The 18,317-nt window shown below is 36.9% G+C and overlaps 1 protein-coding gene across 3 annotated transcripts in view; it reads left to right on the top strand.

Annotated features, from left to right (window-relative positions):
* LOC126831174 (uncharacterized) overlaps positions 1 to 18,317 on the top strand; it is a 112,291-nt gene that overhangs the window by 16,131 nt on the left and 77,843 nt on the right. Inside the window, exon 1 of one of the 3 annotated variants that reach the window (XM_050561882.2) lies at positions 3,670 to 3,950. The exons of the other annotated variants lie outside the window; for them this stretch is intronic. Coding sequence (XP_050417839.1) covers positions 3,944 to 3,950 — 7 coding nt within the window. The 5' untranslated portion in view covers positions 3,670 to 3,943. Of the gene's footprint in view, positions 1 to 3,669; positions 3,951 to 18,317 lie in introns of those variants that run through there. 3 annotated transcript variants of the gene reach the window in all.

Genomic DNA, 18,317 nt, shown 5'->3' with positions numbered 1-18,317 from the left:
ACAGCCGAATCGCGAGCTATGGCGGTTAATTAGAGGTATCTGTTAGTCCTTACAACCAGTAGAAATTACTCTGCCTACAGATATGATGGTTCATATTGACAAAATTGGATGAAATCGATTGCTACTGCCGAGGGATATTTACAGTGTTAATGAACTGTGCCTCCCTAACGGACTAGATATCATTCCAAACAGTACCCAACGGCAACACACAGACACCATATTGAAAGCCATACAAGGTTCTCTGGCTTATTTTTATTTCTTAAAATATGACAATATTTTTGGAATACAAGTTACTTAGAATTTATTTCATGCGACGTTTCGATCAAGCTGCTCTCATATTTATTAATTTTTCTCATTTTGAATTTTGAGGCTCGTTCATTTCCATATTAAATTTGAGCCGTATTGCTAAAATGTTATTCCGCGAGGTTTTTACAAGACGCGTCCATATTTATTTCAATGTAATCAAAAAGGCAGCCAACTAGAGTTAGAATGGCATTGATTTCGTTGGTAATCTTTCCGGGTTCAGTTTTGTGGTGTTTCCAAATATTTCGTGTTATTGTTAGCATTGATATTGACTGGCGGAGTAATCCACCTGTCTTCTGCTCCAAACTACTCAGTCGATAAACTAAACTCAATTCCAGAAGGTCAATGAAAAGGAATCCTGGCGATTCTATAAATGAGAAAATTATTTCACGAGAACTGGATTGCCAAGCCAGTTCTTCTATTACTATCTCATAAAGCTTCATTTCTTTTATGTGTGGCACGATTTGATATAATATCGTTAAAAGATCGTCTATATAAAAGTTCATCTGATTGAATCCTTGTATCTGCTAATGTATCACTCAATGTCCATCAATGCCAATTCAAAGTTTCTACGGAGCCACCCATGGTGGTGTAGTGAGCTAGGCACTGCCTCAGTAACCAGTAGGTCCCAGGATCGATCCCGGGATTTTCCCGCCTAGTTTCCCTTTTCAGTGACGTAGGGCCTGGAAACGAGAATGTTGGCTTTTACGTAAAAGAACTCTTGACAGTTGGAAGTCAATTGCTGTCCAGGCAAAATTCTGTATGACCAATGTCCGTTTTCATTATCCCGTTTGGCGCAGAAAAATAGAACATTAGACCTTATATCATTCATTCATTCAGGGTTAACAGGTCACTTCATCTTACAGTCTACAGAAAATATCATTGTCGGATATACCTTTGATTCAAGTAAATATGGCTCCACCCAAACGCCTTCGCATTTCATCACTGCACATAGAGCTGACTTTGACCCTAATTTCACAGGTCATATTTATCTATAGAATATACTGCTTGAGTTTTTGATCGAGAGTAGTCATGGAGATTATGATAGAACGCAGATGTCGCGGTGTATTCTCACCTCTTACCTTTATTATTAGAATTTATAATTTAGTTTAGCTCCAAACATACCGGTATTTCAGACATATCTATATTGAATGTGGTCGATCTCGTCAGTTAATTAGATTGAAGAAAAAATCTATACTATTCAATTTTCGTTTGGAAATATTAAGCGTAAATCAGTTTTTTTAGTATTTGTAATTACGTTTTAGGCGTAAACTGTCAATAGTGGAACGCAGAATCATCTATATCTTAACAAAATCTGATTAAAATACTTATCTTTATTTCGTTTCGTTTTTTTTTTACACTTTCAATTGCCTGCACTACATGTAGATCTGACAGGTTGTAGTGGAAGGTCGCGCCAGACGTCATACGAACAGCTTTTGACCCTATGACGTCAGACATTTGATTAACCAATCAGCGTTGATGTTTCTAGTAGAATACCCACAGTTCCGTGCGCCACACGCCAAGAACTCGCCGCAACAGACCGTTTTATTGGCTAATCGCTCACATCAACCAGAACGTAGGTTATATAACAACTTTTCCAGATTGGCTAAATCTGACAGCTCAGTTTTTGTCGAGGTCGTTGAGATGTAAATAAGGTAGGGCACGTGATTGTTGGCGAGATTGTAGGTTATGGTTAGGGTAAGCATTGGGGCTACGTCCGGGGTTAGGGTTGGGATTAGCGCTAGCCCTGTTTACATCTCGTGACGAAAAATTGAGCTGGGCTTATCATTTAGCACTAACCCTTCCAGGTCCTAGTGTAGTAAAATCAAGTAAAACGAAATTTTGAACTATAAAAATGAAACGAAATCGGATCAGATTGATCTTAACATTAGCTATTTCTGGTGACCTAAAATTCTTAAAGCAGTCCGATACCCTCTCAATATGAAAAACATTCCTGCTAGCCTCAAAACTGTCCCAATAAATACCATTTCATACAAATTTGGGTCTAATTCTACCATGTAGTCACCCAACATTTATAGACTAGAATGTCAAGCTATCAAATCAATATTTTGTTGTTCTGTTTTGTTTACGAAAAAAATATGAGCTAAGAGAATGATGTTTTAGCAATGATGTTTATTATTTGTGCAATCGATACGAGTGTCTGTACAATGCAAATATTTGGTTGATCGATGAGTTTGTTTAAATACCACTAAGACAACAGTAAGATTTACAGCATTGTGTCCAGCTGCCACCGGTCAACACGTCATGATCTTCTAATATTGCTAAAGACTGGTATTAACCAAATCCACACGCATCGCTCCAGTACTGACGATTGTCATACACGTGTTGGAGAATATCTTCACTTTCTAGAACAGCGGATATAGTTATAAATTCATTAAATTTGGGAAATCCGTATAGATCATAAAAAATTCTTGTACCTTTTATTCGTTATTCCGCCTCTTTCAGCAAAATGACAAATTAGAGGTCAGTTCTATATTCATTAAATTGGGGAAATCCATATAGATCATAAAAATTCAATGTAATTTTGTATTCAAGATGTCTCTCCTTTCAGCAAAATGACTAATCAGACGCCAGTTCTCAGCGAATGAAAATATTTATCCAGTAATTGTATAGACCATTCCTATATGTATTGATAAACCAGCCATATTCTTCTATTCTACATCAGTAATGAAATGAATTGAAATGATATGAGGGCTTAACGTTCTACTTATTCGCCATCAGTAATAGCGTATTAGAAAACAGAGAATAAGCTTAATGAATATATGAATGTACAAGTAAATTACATTTTTGAAAATAGGTTTGATAAAAAAAATTAAAGAAACTCTTCGTAGCCTGTCTTATTATTTGTTGTGTCTAATGAAACAGACAATAGGCTTAATTATCAATGAATTAAATCAAACTTTGAGGGGAATCTTTTGCGACAAAATTTAAACAGTCTGTATGTGATTATTTATTGATGTAATATTTGTTATATTGTATCAACAGTAAAACGGAATAGACTTAATTATCTATACACCTACAATAAATTAAAACTGATTTGTGTAAGAATGCTTTTGCGACAAAATTTAAAGCGACGCTATGTAGTTTGTAGTAATATTTGCTGTTAAGAGTTTGTGCATGTATTGTTTTTTCTTCCCTACTGCAAGAACAACGTGTTAATTCTAGAGTAAATATTTTGAATGGGTTGTCGTGAGGATGTAAGCACAGTCTGCGCATAAAACTAACATCCCCCATAACACACCGAACAGCATCAACAAACACCAAGATGCTAAAACGACAAGGTGTTTCTTCTCGAGGTGTAACAATGGAAGTTATGTCTTAAGAAATAAGATGTCTATGATAATGTTTTCACACTGTGTTAAGACTCGACGAATTCCCATGAAATACAAAGAAGCATCGGCACAGATTGTGTTTGGCAACATGCCGTAGTGTGCGCATTTATAGTACCGTTACTTTAATTATAGTATAAACAGACACCCCTGCTTCATAATGTACGTCGTTATATCTTTACTTACCTCATCTACACCCAGTGAAAAGATTAATACCTATAGGTGTTTAAGACACAGCAAGGATTAGATGTGATTTTAGCAGTTGGCGTTGTTCACAAGTTATATATGATATGTCTGGTAGGTACATTTTGTTTTAGTTTCACCCATATGAAACCTGCAGTTATAGTTTAGAATTTGCCTTAATGCCCAAATAATTTGATCTGTTTATGTCATCTATCCATGCGTATTAATATATTTGTGTTTAGCGTTCCAAGACTATCGAATATGTTAAAACATTTAAGGCTTAACAAATGCAACCTTCTCTCTAATTTGTTAATTATCAACTTGATGTTTGGGAAAAAATGTGTGAAATAACGTTTCTGTTCAAATTTGTATTTATTCCGGTAGGTCTCGTTATAGAGACTAGTTGCCAATGACATTCCGATTTTTTTCATCTCATGGTTTATTAATTTTCAAATAATGTAATGCGTATGCAGTGCTCATAGACTGCAAAACTATCGCTCGGAGTACCTTAAGTAGTGACAGACGCTTACTCTATTTAGAACACCCGGTACTACTCCCCATTCATTAACAGTACCTTTCCTATGGGAGTCACGGTGGCTAACTGACTATGACGCTGGAGGTAGCGGGTTCGCTCTCGGTGTAGGCCGAGAAAGTTTATCGGGATTTTCCAGCGTGGTTTCCTCTTGTCAGTGGTGCAAGGTTGAGGGTCTGGCAAGGACAGCTGTCTAGTCGTTGGAATGACACGTAAAACCGAGGTCCCATGTACACATTGGCGCGCATATAAAAGATCCCCTGAAAGTTGGAATTCGATATAAGAGAAGGCCGTAGCGGGCCAGTCCGAGTACCTGTAATTAATAAAGGATGCTTATTCTTTCTGGAACACCCGGTGCTACTTCCCATTTATTGACACATGCTTAATTGGTCGTGTGTAAACCAATTATTAATTTAACTTTTAAGAAATGAAATCCGTCCACGCACCCACCCCCTCTTACCCACCCTCTCTCTATCAAAAAGACGATTGATATATACAATGTGATATTCCAATACACCTGTTATACACCTGTCCTAATTGTTCATTCATCATTGTATGATAGAGATGTATAGATAACATGAATTATGTTTTATAGTATATATTATCATACGTACCATCTGTATATGCTATGAATAATATCAAGCATTATAAATGACAATGGATATAAATGTTTGGAAACAATCGTTTCACTATTATTCATAGATCACGTTTCAGTTCGTAAATAAACTTGCGATGTTTAGTTTTACTTGACAATTGATAAAAGTATACTCCCGTGGAAGCATTGAGAAGAAAATGTTTATGTCAGACATAACTTTATCTTCGATTTTTAAAAATATATTTCGGCCGTCTATTAAATGTCGCGGTTTGAGTCGGTACCCGGTTTGACTTGGTTCCCATTGCGTGGAACTCAAATGAAACCGTATCCATGCGTATCTATACCGAATCTTTTTTATTTAACAGCCTAAAACTAATTTATCGTGTTGCTTAACCTTTGACTTTGTTTTGTATTTAATTATGTATTTATTTTCTTTTTATGTATTGTTATAGGGTCTACTTAAGTGTCTTGATTATGTCTAACATATTTGCAATATATCTTTGCTATGCTCGCCTTTTTTTGTAATTAAAAAAAATAAGGCACCAAGCCAAGGCTGGTATCCGGTCAAACCCGCCAAACCGACCTACAATGATATGGTCTTCAAACTTCAATACTATAATATGAATGATAAAGTCAATTATAGACACCGTTTTTCGATGACTTCCGGATTCCATAAATATCACCCCTATCATTATAGCGAAAATTATTATTTTGACACAGACAGGGTTAAAATCATTTACCGCTTCTCTAGGTCTGACATTTCAGAATATATAAAATGATACAGAAAAGACACGACTAACTGCACCAATTAGATGTCTAAAATAATATAAAGTACACGACAAGGGTTATATATGATGCATATAAATCACATGTTTGTTCATACGTATGTTGAAAATAATACTCCCTAGTTACACTCACATATACATTTTCAGATGTATTCATTCGTCAACTAGGCATCAGATATTTATTTTAAACCAGGGTCACCGAAAATCTCAACGAATAATTATACAGATAACCATGGCAACAATAAGGACCACTTGATAATAATATGGCGCATATAATGACCATGATAAGAACAATTATAAGAAAGATGCGAAGTCAAACGTGACATCGGCATTAGCCGGAAAGATAAGCTTGGCTATTAACAATACAAAAACAAACACAAAACAAAACAAAACGATGACACAAAAAACAACCAACGCTGATAGCCATAACTACCCTTTCATTAGCAAACAGAATAACAACCACAACTATTATAAATAACCTTCAAACCCATAACTAACATAGGTGGCCTTCACAACAACAACTAACATATTTATCATCCAAAACAACTAACATAATATATCATCCAAAACAACTAACATATCATCCAAAACAACTTACATATTTATCATCCAAAACAACTTAAATGTATAACATCCAAAACAAATTCCTTTTATAACATCCACATCAACAAACATGTCTAATATCCACAACAACTAACATGTCTAACATCCACAACAACTAACATGTATATCATCCACAACAACTGACATGTCTAACATCAACAACTAACATGTTAGTTAAGCAAGGCAATTTGAGAACATTTACTTTCAAGTTAACGAAGATTAATGACATCAGGATATTGTATTTTGAACAAAAATAGTAATAATTTAGTTGACATTTGAATGTTCTGTACTTGGTATATATGGTGAATGGGGGTTAATTTCAGATCTGGTACATTTCGTATCTATAGTGGTTATACCTACTGTAAACAGATAAAATGGTAAAAACTGAAAGTGATTATTGAAGTTAAAGGAAATGCTTAGCTATAACGTACGTTCATTAAATAAGTTTTATTATTTCACCATTACCTTGTTTATATAGAATAAGTACAGGTCTCTGGTTAGTAATAATATTGATATCAGAAAAAACATTTGTAAGAGATAGGAAACCATATGGCCAAACACTGTCTGCCAAATTACCAAATACCACTCGTGTTACTTCAGATAAATGTTATTTTATAAAGAAAACGATACATTTGGCGTTATAGGTAGCCACAAATCAACGGTCTTTTTATGCAGGGAGAGTCACGGTGGCTTAGTAAATAAATGGTTGGCTCACTAATCTGAAGGTCAATGTTCGATCCCGTCGTTGGCCGAGGAGGTTTATCGGGATTTTCCGACGTAGTTACCCCTTGTCAGTGATGCAGGACGGAGGGTTTGGCAAGAGACAATGTATAGTCGTTCGGATAGGATGAAAAACCGAGGTCCCGTGTACACATTGGCGTGCACGTAAAAGAATCTTTGACAGTTGGAATTCGAAATAAGAATAAGCCGTGGTGCCACTGTCCAGGCAAAGTTTCCCTCATAGCACACTGTATAGCGTATGTCCATCTTCATTAGTCGGTGCAGAACAGTAGGACATGAAAGCCTATTCCATATCTGTATATGTAGCTGTATGTAGGTTGATTTTGATTTAAACAAGCAAAATCCACGTAAAATACCTAGAGTTACTCAAGTTACTCGATTATCTAGACGCTACGACCATGCTGAAAAGAAAAGAAAATGAGAAACCAATTTATGTCTCCATAAATATTGCATGAATTAAACACATAATTTATGACATCTGTAATATCTAGCAATATCCCCTTAAAGGCACAACACACATGCACTATTTTAACGTAAAGAAATAAAATAAAATGGGGTTGAACGGGTTGAACGTCCTACTGTTCTGCTCCCACTGGGGTAATGAAGATGGGTTTAATGTAAAGGCTTGTTATTATGTAATTACGCTCATTTGAGAATTTAAAAAGAAATATAACTGGAGAATGACGTGGCTTCTGGAAAGATATAATTATTATTACTGTATTAGTGTACGACATAATTATAAAGATGACGACGTGATATCCGTAGAAACCACCGTAATCTTCAAATAATAATTAGTATTGGTCAATCTGAACAATTTTTGGGCCAACTGTTTTTAAGAATACGTATGTTTGTGTATGGTCTTAAACGCACCTTCAGTATCTCAGTCGGTGCAGAAAAGTAGGGCGTTAAACCCATTTCCTTTCATTTCGTTGTTTTAAACGCTATAACAGTAGGACGTTAAACCCCATTTCATTTCATTTCGTGGTTTTAAACCCTATAAATATTTAACATTTATTCTGGCATGTTGGGGGCGGGGGTGGATGGCCGAAGGGTTAGCGCGTGCGCGTTGTATCTTAAGGTCTGTCATTGAGTTAACTGGCATAGTTTCGATTCGCCGGTTGTACATAACAAGGAGTATGGTTGCCTTCCAACCTCGCGTGTTTTCTCCGGGTCCTCCGGTATCCTCCCACTGCTTGAAATATAGTTTGAACTATATGTTAGTCCTGAAATGACCTAGTTTGTGTCGCGTGGACGTTACCCCACCCCTCTATTTCTCTCTCTCTGGCATGTTGGGGCTTTAATACGATTGTAGAAGGTCAAACACGAAGTTATTCTTGGATTCTCTACATAATATTATTATAGTCACTGAATATCATCTTTGTCATACAATATTAAGTGCTAATGCATTTCAAATATTATTTAGACTCCAAAGCCGACATACGTTGTTACTGTTGGGTTCAACAATCGCATCAATAAGGTTTGGGTATGCAGAAATAAATATATATATCATATTCGTGTCTGCTTAAAAACGACAAAAATGCACTAAAGAGTCTGTATATTTGAACTGTGATGACTATACAATATGTAAAATAGCGGAAATAAACATTAAATATGTTGTTGATGTGAAAGATATCATACACATAGTCACTGTGATGATGTAATGATATTGAGTGATTTGTTACTAAACTTAGAAACTAGCAGTGAGTGCACCAATGGTGGCAAAAATCCATGTTGCTCTTAAAGTAAGCTTATATATATAGCACTACTTGATAGTTATTGCACAGGTGTAATGTCGCCCTTTTTATCAGGTGGTTTATATATAACACCATATAGACAAATATAATATAATGTTTAGGTATTGTGATATCTTAGTACAAGATTGTATACGGAGCACCGGGGGCACTGGCTCACTGACCTGGAGGTCCCGGGTTCGATCCCGGTGTTGGGTTTTCCCTTTCCCTTTGTCAGGAGGACCTGACAATAGACAACGTATAGTCGTTTAGATGGTACCGTGTCCCGTGTACATCTTGGCTATAAGCGTAAACGAACAGTTGGAATTCAATTCTCGCAAGGCTACATTTCCCTCATAGACGTGAAACACCATTTCATTCAATCATTACAATTGCGCCCACGCTAGTAGGACAATAATGATATTAATTAAACAGGTAGATCTAAAATAAATCGATATTTAACACCTGTCCCATATAGGCCTACAATAAAATGGCTGGACCACTTTCCGGTGGGTAAAAACTAATATTAGATGTGCAGCGATTTGACCACACCGAGAATGCTGAAATTAGTTTTCAGGAAATCCGTGAGTGCATGTGCAAAAAAAAAAAAAGAAAACAAAATAACGTTCTAAGTAAAGTAGGTCAGTGCTGGGATTTTTAATAATTAGGTGCATCTGGGGTTATCCTGGATATGATATATAAAACTAATTACATTTATATTGTTTTTGAAGGTGATAATGCCCCTTTAAGGCATGGGAGCTTTCTGTGGGTCAATGAACAGTATATTCCCGAAGCAATGGCCCAGGAAATCCATTTGAGTGGGGTTAGGTCTAATAAAACGAAACACTGTGAGGGACACAAACTCATTTTTGGAAGTTTACATGTTTGACGTCATTACTGTAATTACCCCTTGTTGATAGACCCATCCAATCAGTGCAGAGAAATAGGACGTTAAACCCCATTTGATTTCATTTCAAAGATCCAGTGGTTGCCTCTTTTATGGCGGCAATGTGACTGTTAGTTAATCCTGTAGGAATTATAGTCAATGACCTCCCAGGTCGTTCTGTTCTTATTGTATTTTACATGTCAGTCACTAGTCCATCAACGCGTCATGTCCCCGGGCACATGATGATACCTATCTTGGTTTGATTGACAACTCGGCTTTTATGTGTGTTGATTTCACCTTTAAGTAGGAATGTTTAGCCTGCAGCTAGTGTATTGTACGGGTATGTAACGAAGGGAAACCTGTTCTATAAAGTTGTTGCGTTTACACGGGGAAGATGTTTTACAGGAGAACTAAATAAAGAAACATGTGGGGTCTACTGGGTTATGTAGCAATACCAATATACATGTATATTCCACCGAGACATTGATTCATTTCACGTATAACATATTGTGTGAAATGCCAGTGAAACTATCCCCCTTGAGCTATTTTCGCAACGGCAGGCAAAGGTGGAGTTGTTTCCCTTGTATGCTGGCATTAAATTATTGTCTCATAAAAAATGTACTACGGGTGTGTTATCTTTGGTTGTTTTTTTTTGGCATGTCATTCAGTAGGTTTTGTATTGAATTATTTAGGTGGAAATATTTGAATTTAAAAGATAATTCTGTGTTGAATATTCTTGGTTACCTTTATTTTAGTTCTGTACAACTATATGAATCTATATGGTGCCTTGTTTTTTTTTTTCAAAACAATATTACAAACTTTCAGTTTCCATATGTGGTTGGCGATATGCTTGCCCCAATTGCCTGGATAACAAAATCTGCATACTGAATAATAGTAAGTAATCGTCTAGATTATCATCTTACCTCGCGTGCGCGCTGCATCGGAAGGTGTAGTCATTGAGTCAGCTGGCGGAGTTTCGATTCCCCGGTTGTACATTACAAATTCAACCTTGTGTGTCGAGTGGACGTTACCCCCCTCTCTCTCTCCCTCTCTCTCTCTCTCTCTCCTTCCGAGCGGCTCAGTATATCAATTTTAGACGTTTGATTTGTATTTTAACCCACTTTTACCAACGGTAAAATCTAGGACTGCTTCTTTAATAACGTTTCTTTTTTTTACCACGAGTGGTACCCTGTACCCCCGTCAACCGCACCAACACCCACACCCACACCCACAATAGTTTAGGTAAATGCATTTTCTTGATTATTATATTTAAATTTATAATTTCCAGTATATATAATCTTTGCTATATATTAATCATATGGCTTGTGCCACTAATTGCTTTAATATTGTTTTATTAATTGATCCCATTCCACTTTTCCTGCAAATTCCTCGCCAATAACTTATTGGAATCTGCTGAGATAAATCTCTTTCACAGGACATTTATCTTCGGTAGTCGCGGAATTACTGTTAATAAAAAATCCCGTCTTGTCCTCAATCTGTACCGAAATACCCCCGCCATTACATGACGTGTGGTCATTATTTACAGACAGGATTACCCTCGATAAATCAGAGCAACGGGACTGGTGCCATAAATCTAGGGAGATAGTTAGTGTCATACAAGATAATATTGTATAATAAAAATAAACTATGTGTTACTAACAGAGCCGTTGTATCGATTTAATCGATTATATTAATGAAGTCAATATTAGAGTCGGGATAAATAGCTCTACTGGTAGTGACAATTATGACAAAATGGTGATCGTTTGGTACAATATTCACATACAAACCCCCGGGCTACTAAAATAATCTACGCGGTGCTGTATTAACCATTAAACAAAATAAGCACGCGCTTAGGGCATCATGGGAAGGGGGACACCACAGAATTTCTGCTTTGTTAGATGACGTATTCAAATATTTAATTTAAAAATTAATTAAGAACATTTAATTAAATTTTCATTGTTTGTTGTCTTTTTTTTACTGTTACCTTCTTTGTCTCAATATATATAATGACGTGTATGAAACCCAAGAAAATCTCTAACCACGTGCTACACTGATTATTTATGGTTTATTATTGTTTACATTTTGAATTGTATACATCTACTATATGGGGGCACCAAAAATCTTCTAAGTGCTTAGAGCCTCTATAGGTCTTATTCCAACCCTGAATCTACAGAATGTATAGGTCTACCACACCTACTGATAGAGCGATCCAGATTATCCCAGAAAGGCCCAGGGTGCGACGATATGTGTTGTCAAAACAAATGGGAAACTTAGAGCGAAACCAACAATCCCAGAAAGGCTTAGGGTGCGAATTGGGAATCTTAGACCAATGATGAAAATATAGTTTATGTTCGATGTATGTTTTGATGCATTATGTAAGACTAAGATACAGATTTGGTCAAACATAGGCTACTATAAAAGTTCAAAAATACATGTAGATAATGAAAAATGAAAATATTTAAAATTCCAGTCAAATATTACTTTATTCTGAGCAAAGTTGTGAATGTTTGAAGTTTTGATAATATTTAGCCTAAGTAGTCTCGATTACTACGATACTAAACGAAGTTTCGAATTGTCCATTGTAACCGATTATATGACGCGGGTGATCCTATCCATTTCATATCCGAGCCATCCGATGATCTAGAAAGTTGATGTATGGACTTACCATGTGAATAAATGTTTAAATAATTTATATAACCTTTGAAGCCAAAAAAGCCATGCAATAGACAGATTTAGCTCGTACATAAGGCATCTTTAAGAATGAGATTTGTCTGTCTGGTTATGGTCGACCATCACAATGTTTCTGAAACAGTGATTCCGGGCGGTATCGGCTCATTAACCATTGCTATTCTGGACGAGGTTTCTATCCTGACTTACATGTACATGTAGACTATAAGGAAAAAAAGGGACATTATCTAGGAACCGGACCAATATCCGCAATGTTGTACTACAGCTCGAATTGAATTGAACTGTAAACAAAACAAAATCGCTCATAACTATTATTCATTGTGACAAATGATCTAATAATATTCGTTATCATTGCTCGGGAATATAATTCAACAGAATTATAGCTCGTTTTGTGCTCGTAGTCACTAGCAACAACTGAGAAACCGAACCGACAAATCACTACTGAATAGCGACATATACATGAAATGGGGAGGACGAACATTAAAAAAATGGACGAAAATCATAAATAATGACATTAAAATTTGTAAATTTGGAAAATGTGAAGTAAATATATCAATCAGCATGATGGAACTCAAGCGACTGCTGAAAGATGTGAAAATCTGACTGTATGGAAACAGGAAGACAAATCGAAAATCTCAGACACGAATACTGTTGTACATAAATCAGTTTCAATTGAGAGATAGTAGCTGTCCTCAACGTTTATCGTTTAAAGATACATTATCGGAGATTATATAAAGAGCTGGTAGTTATCAATACCAAGTATTTAGCGATTGAATTTTGGGCCTAGCTTCGATCATCATTACTAAAGTCGGTACGATAAAAAAACATAGTCTCGATTACCCACTTTTTGATTTAATCAGAAGCAGCAGATCGGGTTCTAATCCAGTAAATATCGCAAGCTAGCGATGCCATCGAGAGTTGATTGTGTTCTGGATAAGTTAATTCATGTCCAATTAATAATTTAGATAACATTTCAGACCTAAAGAAAGACCTGCAATTGGCAGATTTAGCTCTTGCATAATGTATGTTTAAAGGCGCTAAATCTCTATTTTTTGGCAACTACCATGATTCCTATCAGTTATGTTCGGCGAAGAGTCCAAATTGAATGGCAGTCTTTGGCGTCTGGTTATTCCAGTCTACAGTGGTAGTATTCTCCTGTGGTATATGTTTTGCCTCGTTCACCAAGTCGCTTCATACAAATGGGTCTCGAAAGCATTCGGGGACGCGATTCGTGTGCCAGTTTTAAATTTTTTATTTTGTCTTAAATATTGGATATCAAAAGTCCATCTTTTCACGGTAAGATAACAACATCAATGTTGATTTAAACTGACCAATAAGTCATGTTTGCAATGTCGAAGACTGTGAATGATATTGAGTTAGCGGCTTGTCTCCTTTAACTGTAGCTGTTAATGCAATTGTGCAAGAAAGCAATGAAATTGAATTTTGTTTTCGTTTACATGACAACACTCGGTTGCCCGATTTAAAGGGGAACTGATAGTGAAAAAATGTATTGTGGGTGCCACACTAACTTTATTTATGGAACAGCAATTTTTGGTTTATTAACATGCAACGTTTCGACGATGATACTCTCGTCTTTATCAAGCAAATGACGTGGTACTGTTAGTGTGTTATTGTTCAATTACTAAATTCCACTTAAAGAAGTATTGTGGGTGATATATTCAATTTTGGACTTTTGTATCCAAGGGGGGGGGGGGGTTGGATGGCTGAATGGTTAGCGTGCGCGCGCTGTGTAATCAAGTCTGTCATTGAGTCGACTGGCGTGGTTTCGAATCCTCGGTTGTACGTGACAAGGAGTATGGTCGCCTGTCCAACCTCGTGGGTTTTCTCCGGGTCCTCCGGTTCCCTCCCACTGCTAAAGACCCCTACTCGCAAGCAAATTATGTAAATAAAATTAAACAATATTTTAGTCCCGAAATGACCTAGTTTGTGTCGAGTGGACGTTAAACCCCATTTCTCTCTCTCTCTCTCTCTCTCTCTCTCTCTGTTGAAAAATAATACGATCACTCATGTTGGTGTTGGGACTAGTTTATACCAAGGTGGTGTCAATCTACCATGATTTTAATAAGCGGCATCGAGACAAATTTAGACGGCTAAATCAGTCACACTCAATCCTCGACATTATGAAGATATACCCAAACTGGATAGATTCTTGTCTTTCCAGTCGTTTCGTGCACCGATTTATTTTTAGATGAATTAAAAGTAATTTTTCTTCGGAAGGGTGTTTCTTTAACCTACATACGGCATTTTGAGAATTCAGACAAAATATGTTACAAAAGACCTATAAGATTTCTTGGGAAGGATGTTTCTTTAAGCTACATACGGCATTTAGAGAATGGTTTCAGACAAAATATGTTACAAGAGACCTATAAGATTTCTTGGGATGGGTGTTTCTTTAAGCTTCATACGGCATTTAGAGAATGGTTTCAGGCAAAATATGTTACAAAAGATCTATTAGGTTTATCATTGAAGTTCATGTCATGTAAACTAGTCACGAGTTAATGGGAAAGGTGACATTTTCTGGTCTTATTTTTATAAGTTTCAATCAGGTTCTGATTCGATCAATGGCGGAGAGAAAAAAAATCAATGAGTGTATAAAATACCTTTATCATTGTATATTGACCTACAGCCTGTGTGACATCACCATGGTTACCGAGTCTAATTTACAGATAATATTGAAAAGTAATCAAGAGAATGCCCAGGACGTATGTTTTATCTACAAAGTTCCAACAGTTGTAGGTACATTATTTGACTATTATATAGAAGCATATCTGTGGGAAATCACAGTCAGTTTCCATTCACAGGGGCATGGACTCTGGGTTGTTTGAAAACTGTTACATAATTATTATTTTAATATCTGAAATGAAACTCGTCAATAATCACCTTGCCGTCAGATTTGTTATGGTAGCTCTATATTCTATAACTCTGTCTATAATCTTAAACTAAGACAGGGTTAAAAAAAATCCCCGGACTAGGCCCCATGATCCCGTTCCAATATTGAGAAAACGAATTGTAAACCATGTCTTGAATTTTTAGTAGTTGCTCGAGCGGAAGGCCAAAATGCTAATTTTTTTTGACATACTAGAGACAGAGACGCACTGGCTCACTAACCAGATGGTGCAGGGTTTGATCGAGATTTTGGCTGAGAAGGTTCCCCAAGATTTTTCATGCATTGTTGTTCCCTCTTGTCAGTAGTAGTGCAGAACGAGGGTGGGGTCTGGCAAAAAACAGCATCTTGTCGTTCGGATACACTGGCATGCACGTAAAAGAATCATTAATAGTTGGACACCTTAGTGCAACAGTCGGGGCAAAATGTCCCTGACCAGTCGGTGCAGAAAAGTAAGACATTAAACGCAATTTCATTTGTTTGGCCTCCAGGGCGTCTGCTTAATGTATACTTCTGTATACTAGAGAAATCATATATTGACAAATTCTGACCTCTTCGAATAAGATATGATTCAACTGACAAGGAAACTTTATAATACCATTACTCTCACCGCCATATTTTATCTAATTTTGACCTTCAGATGTTCTGAAAGCCCCTCTTCGATTAAGATATGAAAATGGCGAGCCGGAATCATTCTAATGTCATTGCCCTTACCGCCATGTTATGAAACTGATAGGATATAAGTTACCCAACTATCTTCAAATTACCAAGAATTTTCATTAAAATTAATGAAATGTCTTCCCCGTCATAGATAATCAATATAAAGATTAGATAACTAATAACATATAATGCAGTTCGAATAATTCAGTATATATAGAAAATTATATCGCCATCATATTCTGACATCATTGTCTTTTTTATCGATTTACGCTGCATTTGATCGGATAGCATTTCACTAAAACCCGACCGGTTATGCCCTTTTCAAAAACGGATAACGTAATACAAAGTAGAGCGCACCATTTTCCAATCATCTCTTATCGTTTTCAATTACCTGCCTATTTTTTTGTTGTGACGTAATCAGTTTATGCTGAAACCAATATCTATATGTATATAATCGTTGTTGTCATGACAGCGTGCACAAATAAATGCTATCTAATCGATTCTATTAATCCAAGGACTAACTAATTTATCAAATGCAACGCAATATTTACGTGAACATTATGAAGTTTTTATAACTGTTGCCCGGTTAAACCATCGACATATCTTGTTGATGTGTATTTCTTGCAAACTCTGCGGAGGTCGGCAATTTACCGCTTCATCGGGTAGAGATGTATCCGCTTGTCAACCATAAGTAACACGATATAATCAAAGTAACACCATCCAATACATTGATCATTGAAATATCCCTTTGTACCCATTTAATTCTAAAGAACAATATAAAATCTTGCAACGAGGGCATACTTTTGACATTAAATCAACCACTATCTATTGAAATATTGTTACTTTTTAAGATGGCGATGGGTTGGATAACTCGGTGATCTGCAATCCAATTAAGTGGATTTCAGATCTATCACCAGTTTGATTGTTATTTTGGTTCCACGATTCCTGGACTTGATGTTAAATAATAAGCTAGTTGTACTTCCGACTATTGTCTACGCCTACGTGTCGGTGTGCGTCTGTCGTGGATCGAGCTGTCGGCATCGTAATTCGTAACCTGGGCGATTTTCTCCAAAATCTCAGATTTCCCCCATTATTAAAGAGCTCTGTGTCGTCAAACAATCAACCGTAGAACATGCCATTTCTTGCTCGTATTTCTCAAACTCCTAGACTGGCACTCGCGTTTCCTGTCACTCGTGTCAGCTGATGACGGGTATTGGAACACTTCGGACGCACTCCCATCTCCGCAATACTCGCATAACCCTCGACCGAGAGAGGCGGTGACCATGTGGAAACACTCGGGAGCGCGACACGGTGATGAATGAACCGTCTCATGGAATTCTACTCCCGGTTAACTCCGATCGCCTTTTCCCCGACGTGGGTGGAAGAAACCCTTCTCATTGTGTGAATACGACGCGCTTCGATACGTCGATATGACCGATATTCGTGCCACACTGCCCAGGCCCCGATCCCTGAGACCCTTGCTCCGGCACATCACGCACTGTTAATTCTGTAGCAATTATAGAACATTAGCAATTTCAGACTTTTTTTTATATGGCCACAAAGCTACTATTCTCGCAAACAACAGTGTGGAAAATACAAACCGATTAAAATACAGATTCTATTTCGTATCATTTTCTATCGTTCACCATTTCGATTTCCTTGCCCTCGTGTAGTGGGGGCCATCAGAAGTATAAACAAAAACGAAACGAAATATAGATCTGTATTTAGAGGGAATCGTACCAATTAGGGAGCCATCGTGGCTAAGTGAGTAAGACGCTGATTCGCTAACCTGGGGGTTTCATCCCTGCATTGGCCGAGAAAGTTCATCGGGATTTTCCGCCGTCAGTGGTGCAGGAAGGAGAGCCTGACCAGAACAGTTGTCTAGTACATAAAAGATCCCTGGGCAGTAGGCCATAGTGCCGCTGCTCGGGCAAAATTTCCCTTACAGCACACTGTAAGCAGAAAAGTAGGGCGTCAAACCCCATTTTATTTCGTACCAATTATCACAGTTTGGTTGCTTCCTGTAATTATTAATGTCTGTTGAGTACAGTTAATAACACTAGATGGTCCGTATTTGGCGGGATTTGGTCCAAACTTGGGTTGTGTGTGGAATTACTGAGTTTCGATTTAAAATGTATGTGTAGAGCCACACAATAGACTGACCTTGAAATTACTTAATTCAATTTCCAGTCAGACGTGCTGTGAATTGATCTGCATCTGTTTTTAAACAAATTATATTTTATATATTCTGTAGACCTCCATTTAACACAAAACCATCTCCAGAGATAGATTCACTGGAACTCCAGGACTATTTCTTCAACATTTGTTTTCCAGACAATACGGTTTGACATCTTGA

The sequence above is a fragment of the Patella vulgata genome, chromosome 8 (assembly GCF_932274485.2).
Source record: "Patella vulgata chromosome 8, xgPatVulg1.2, whole genome shotgun sequence".
Classification (NCBI taxonomy): domain Eukaryota; kingdom Metazoa; phylum Mollusca; class Gastropoda; family Patellidae; genus Patella; species Patella vulgata.
The sequence above is the reverse complement of the archived record's forward strand: the minus strand, read 5'-3'. Positions and strand labels throughout refer to the sequence as shown.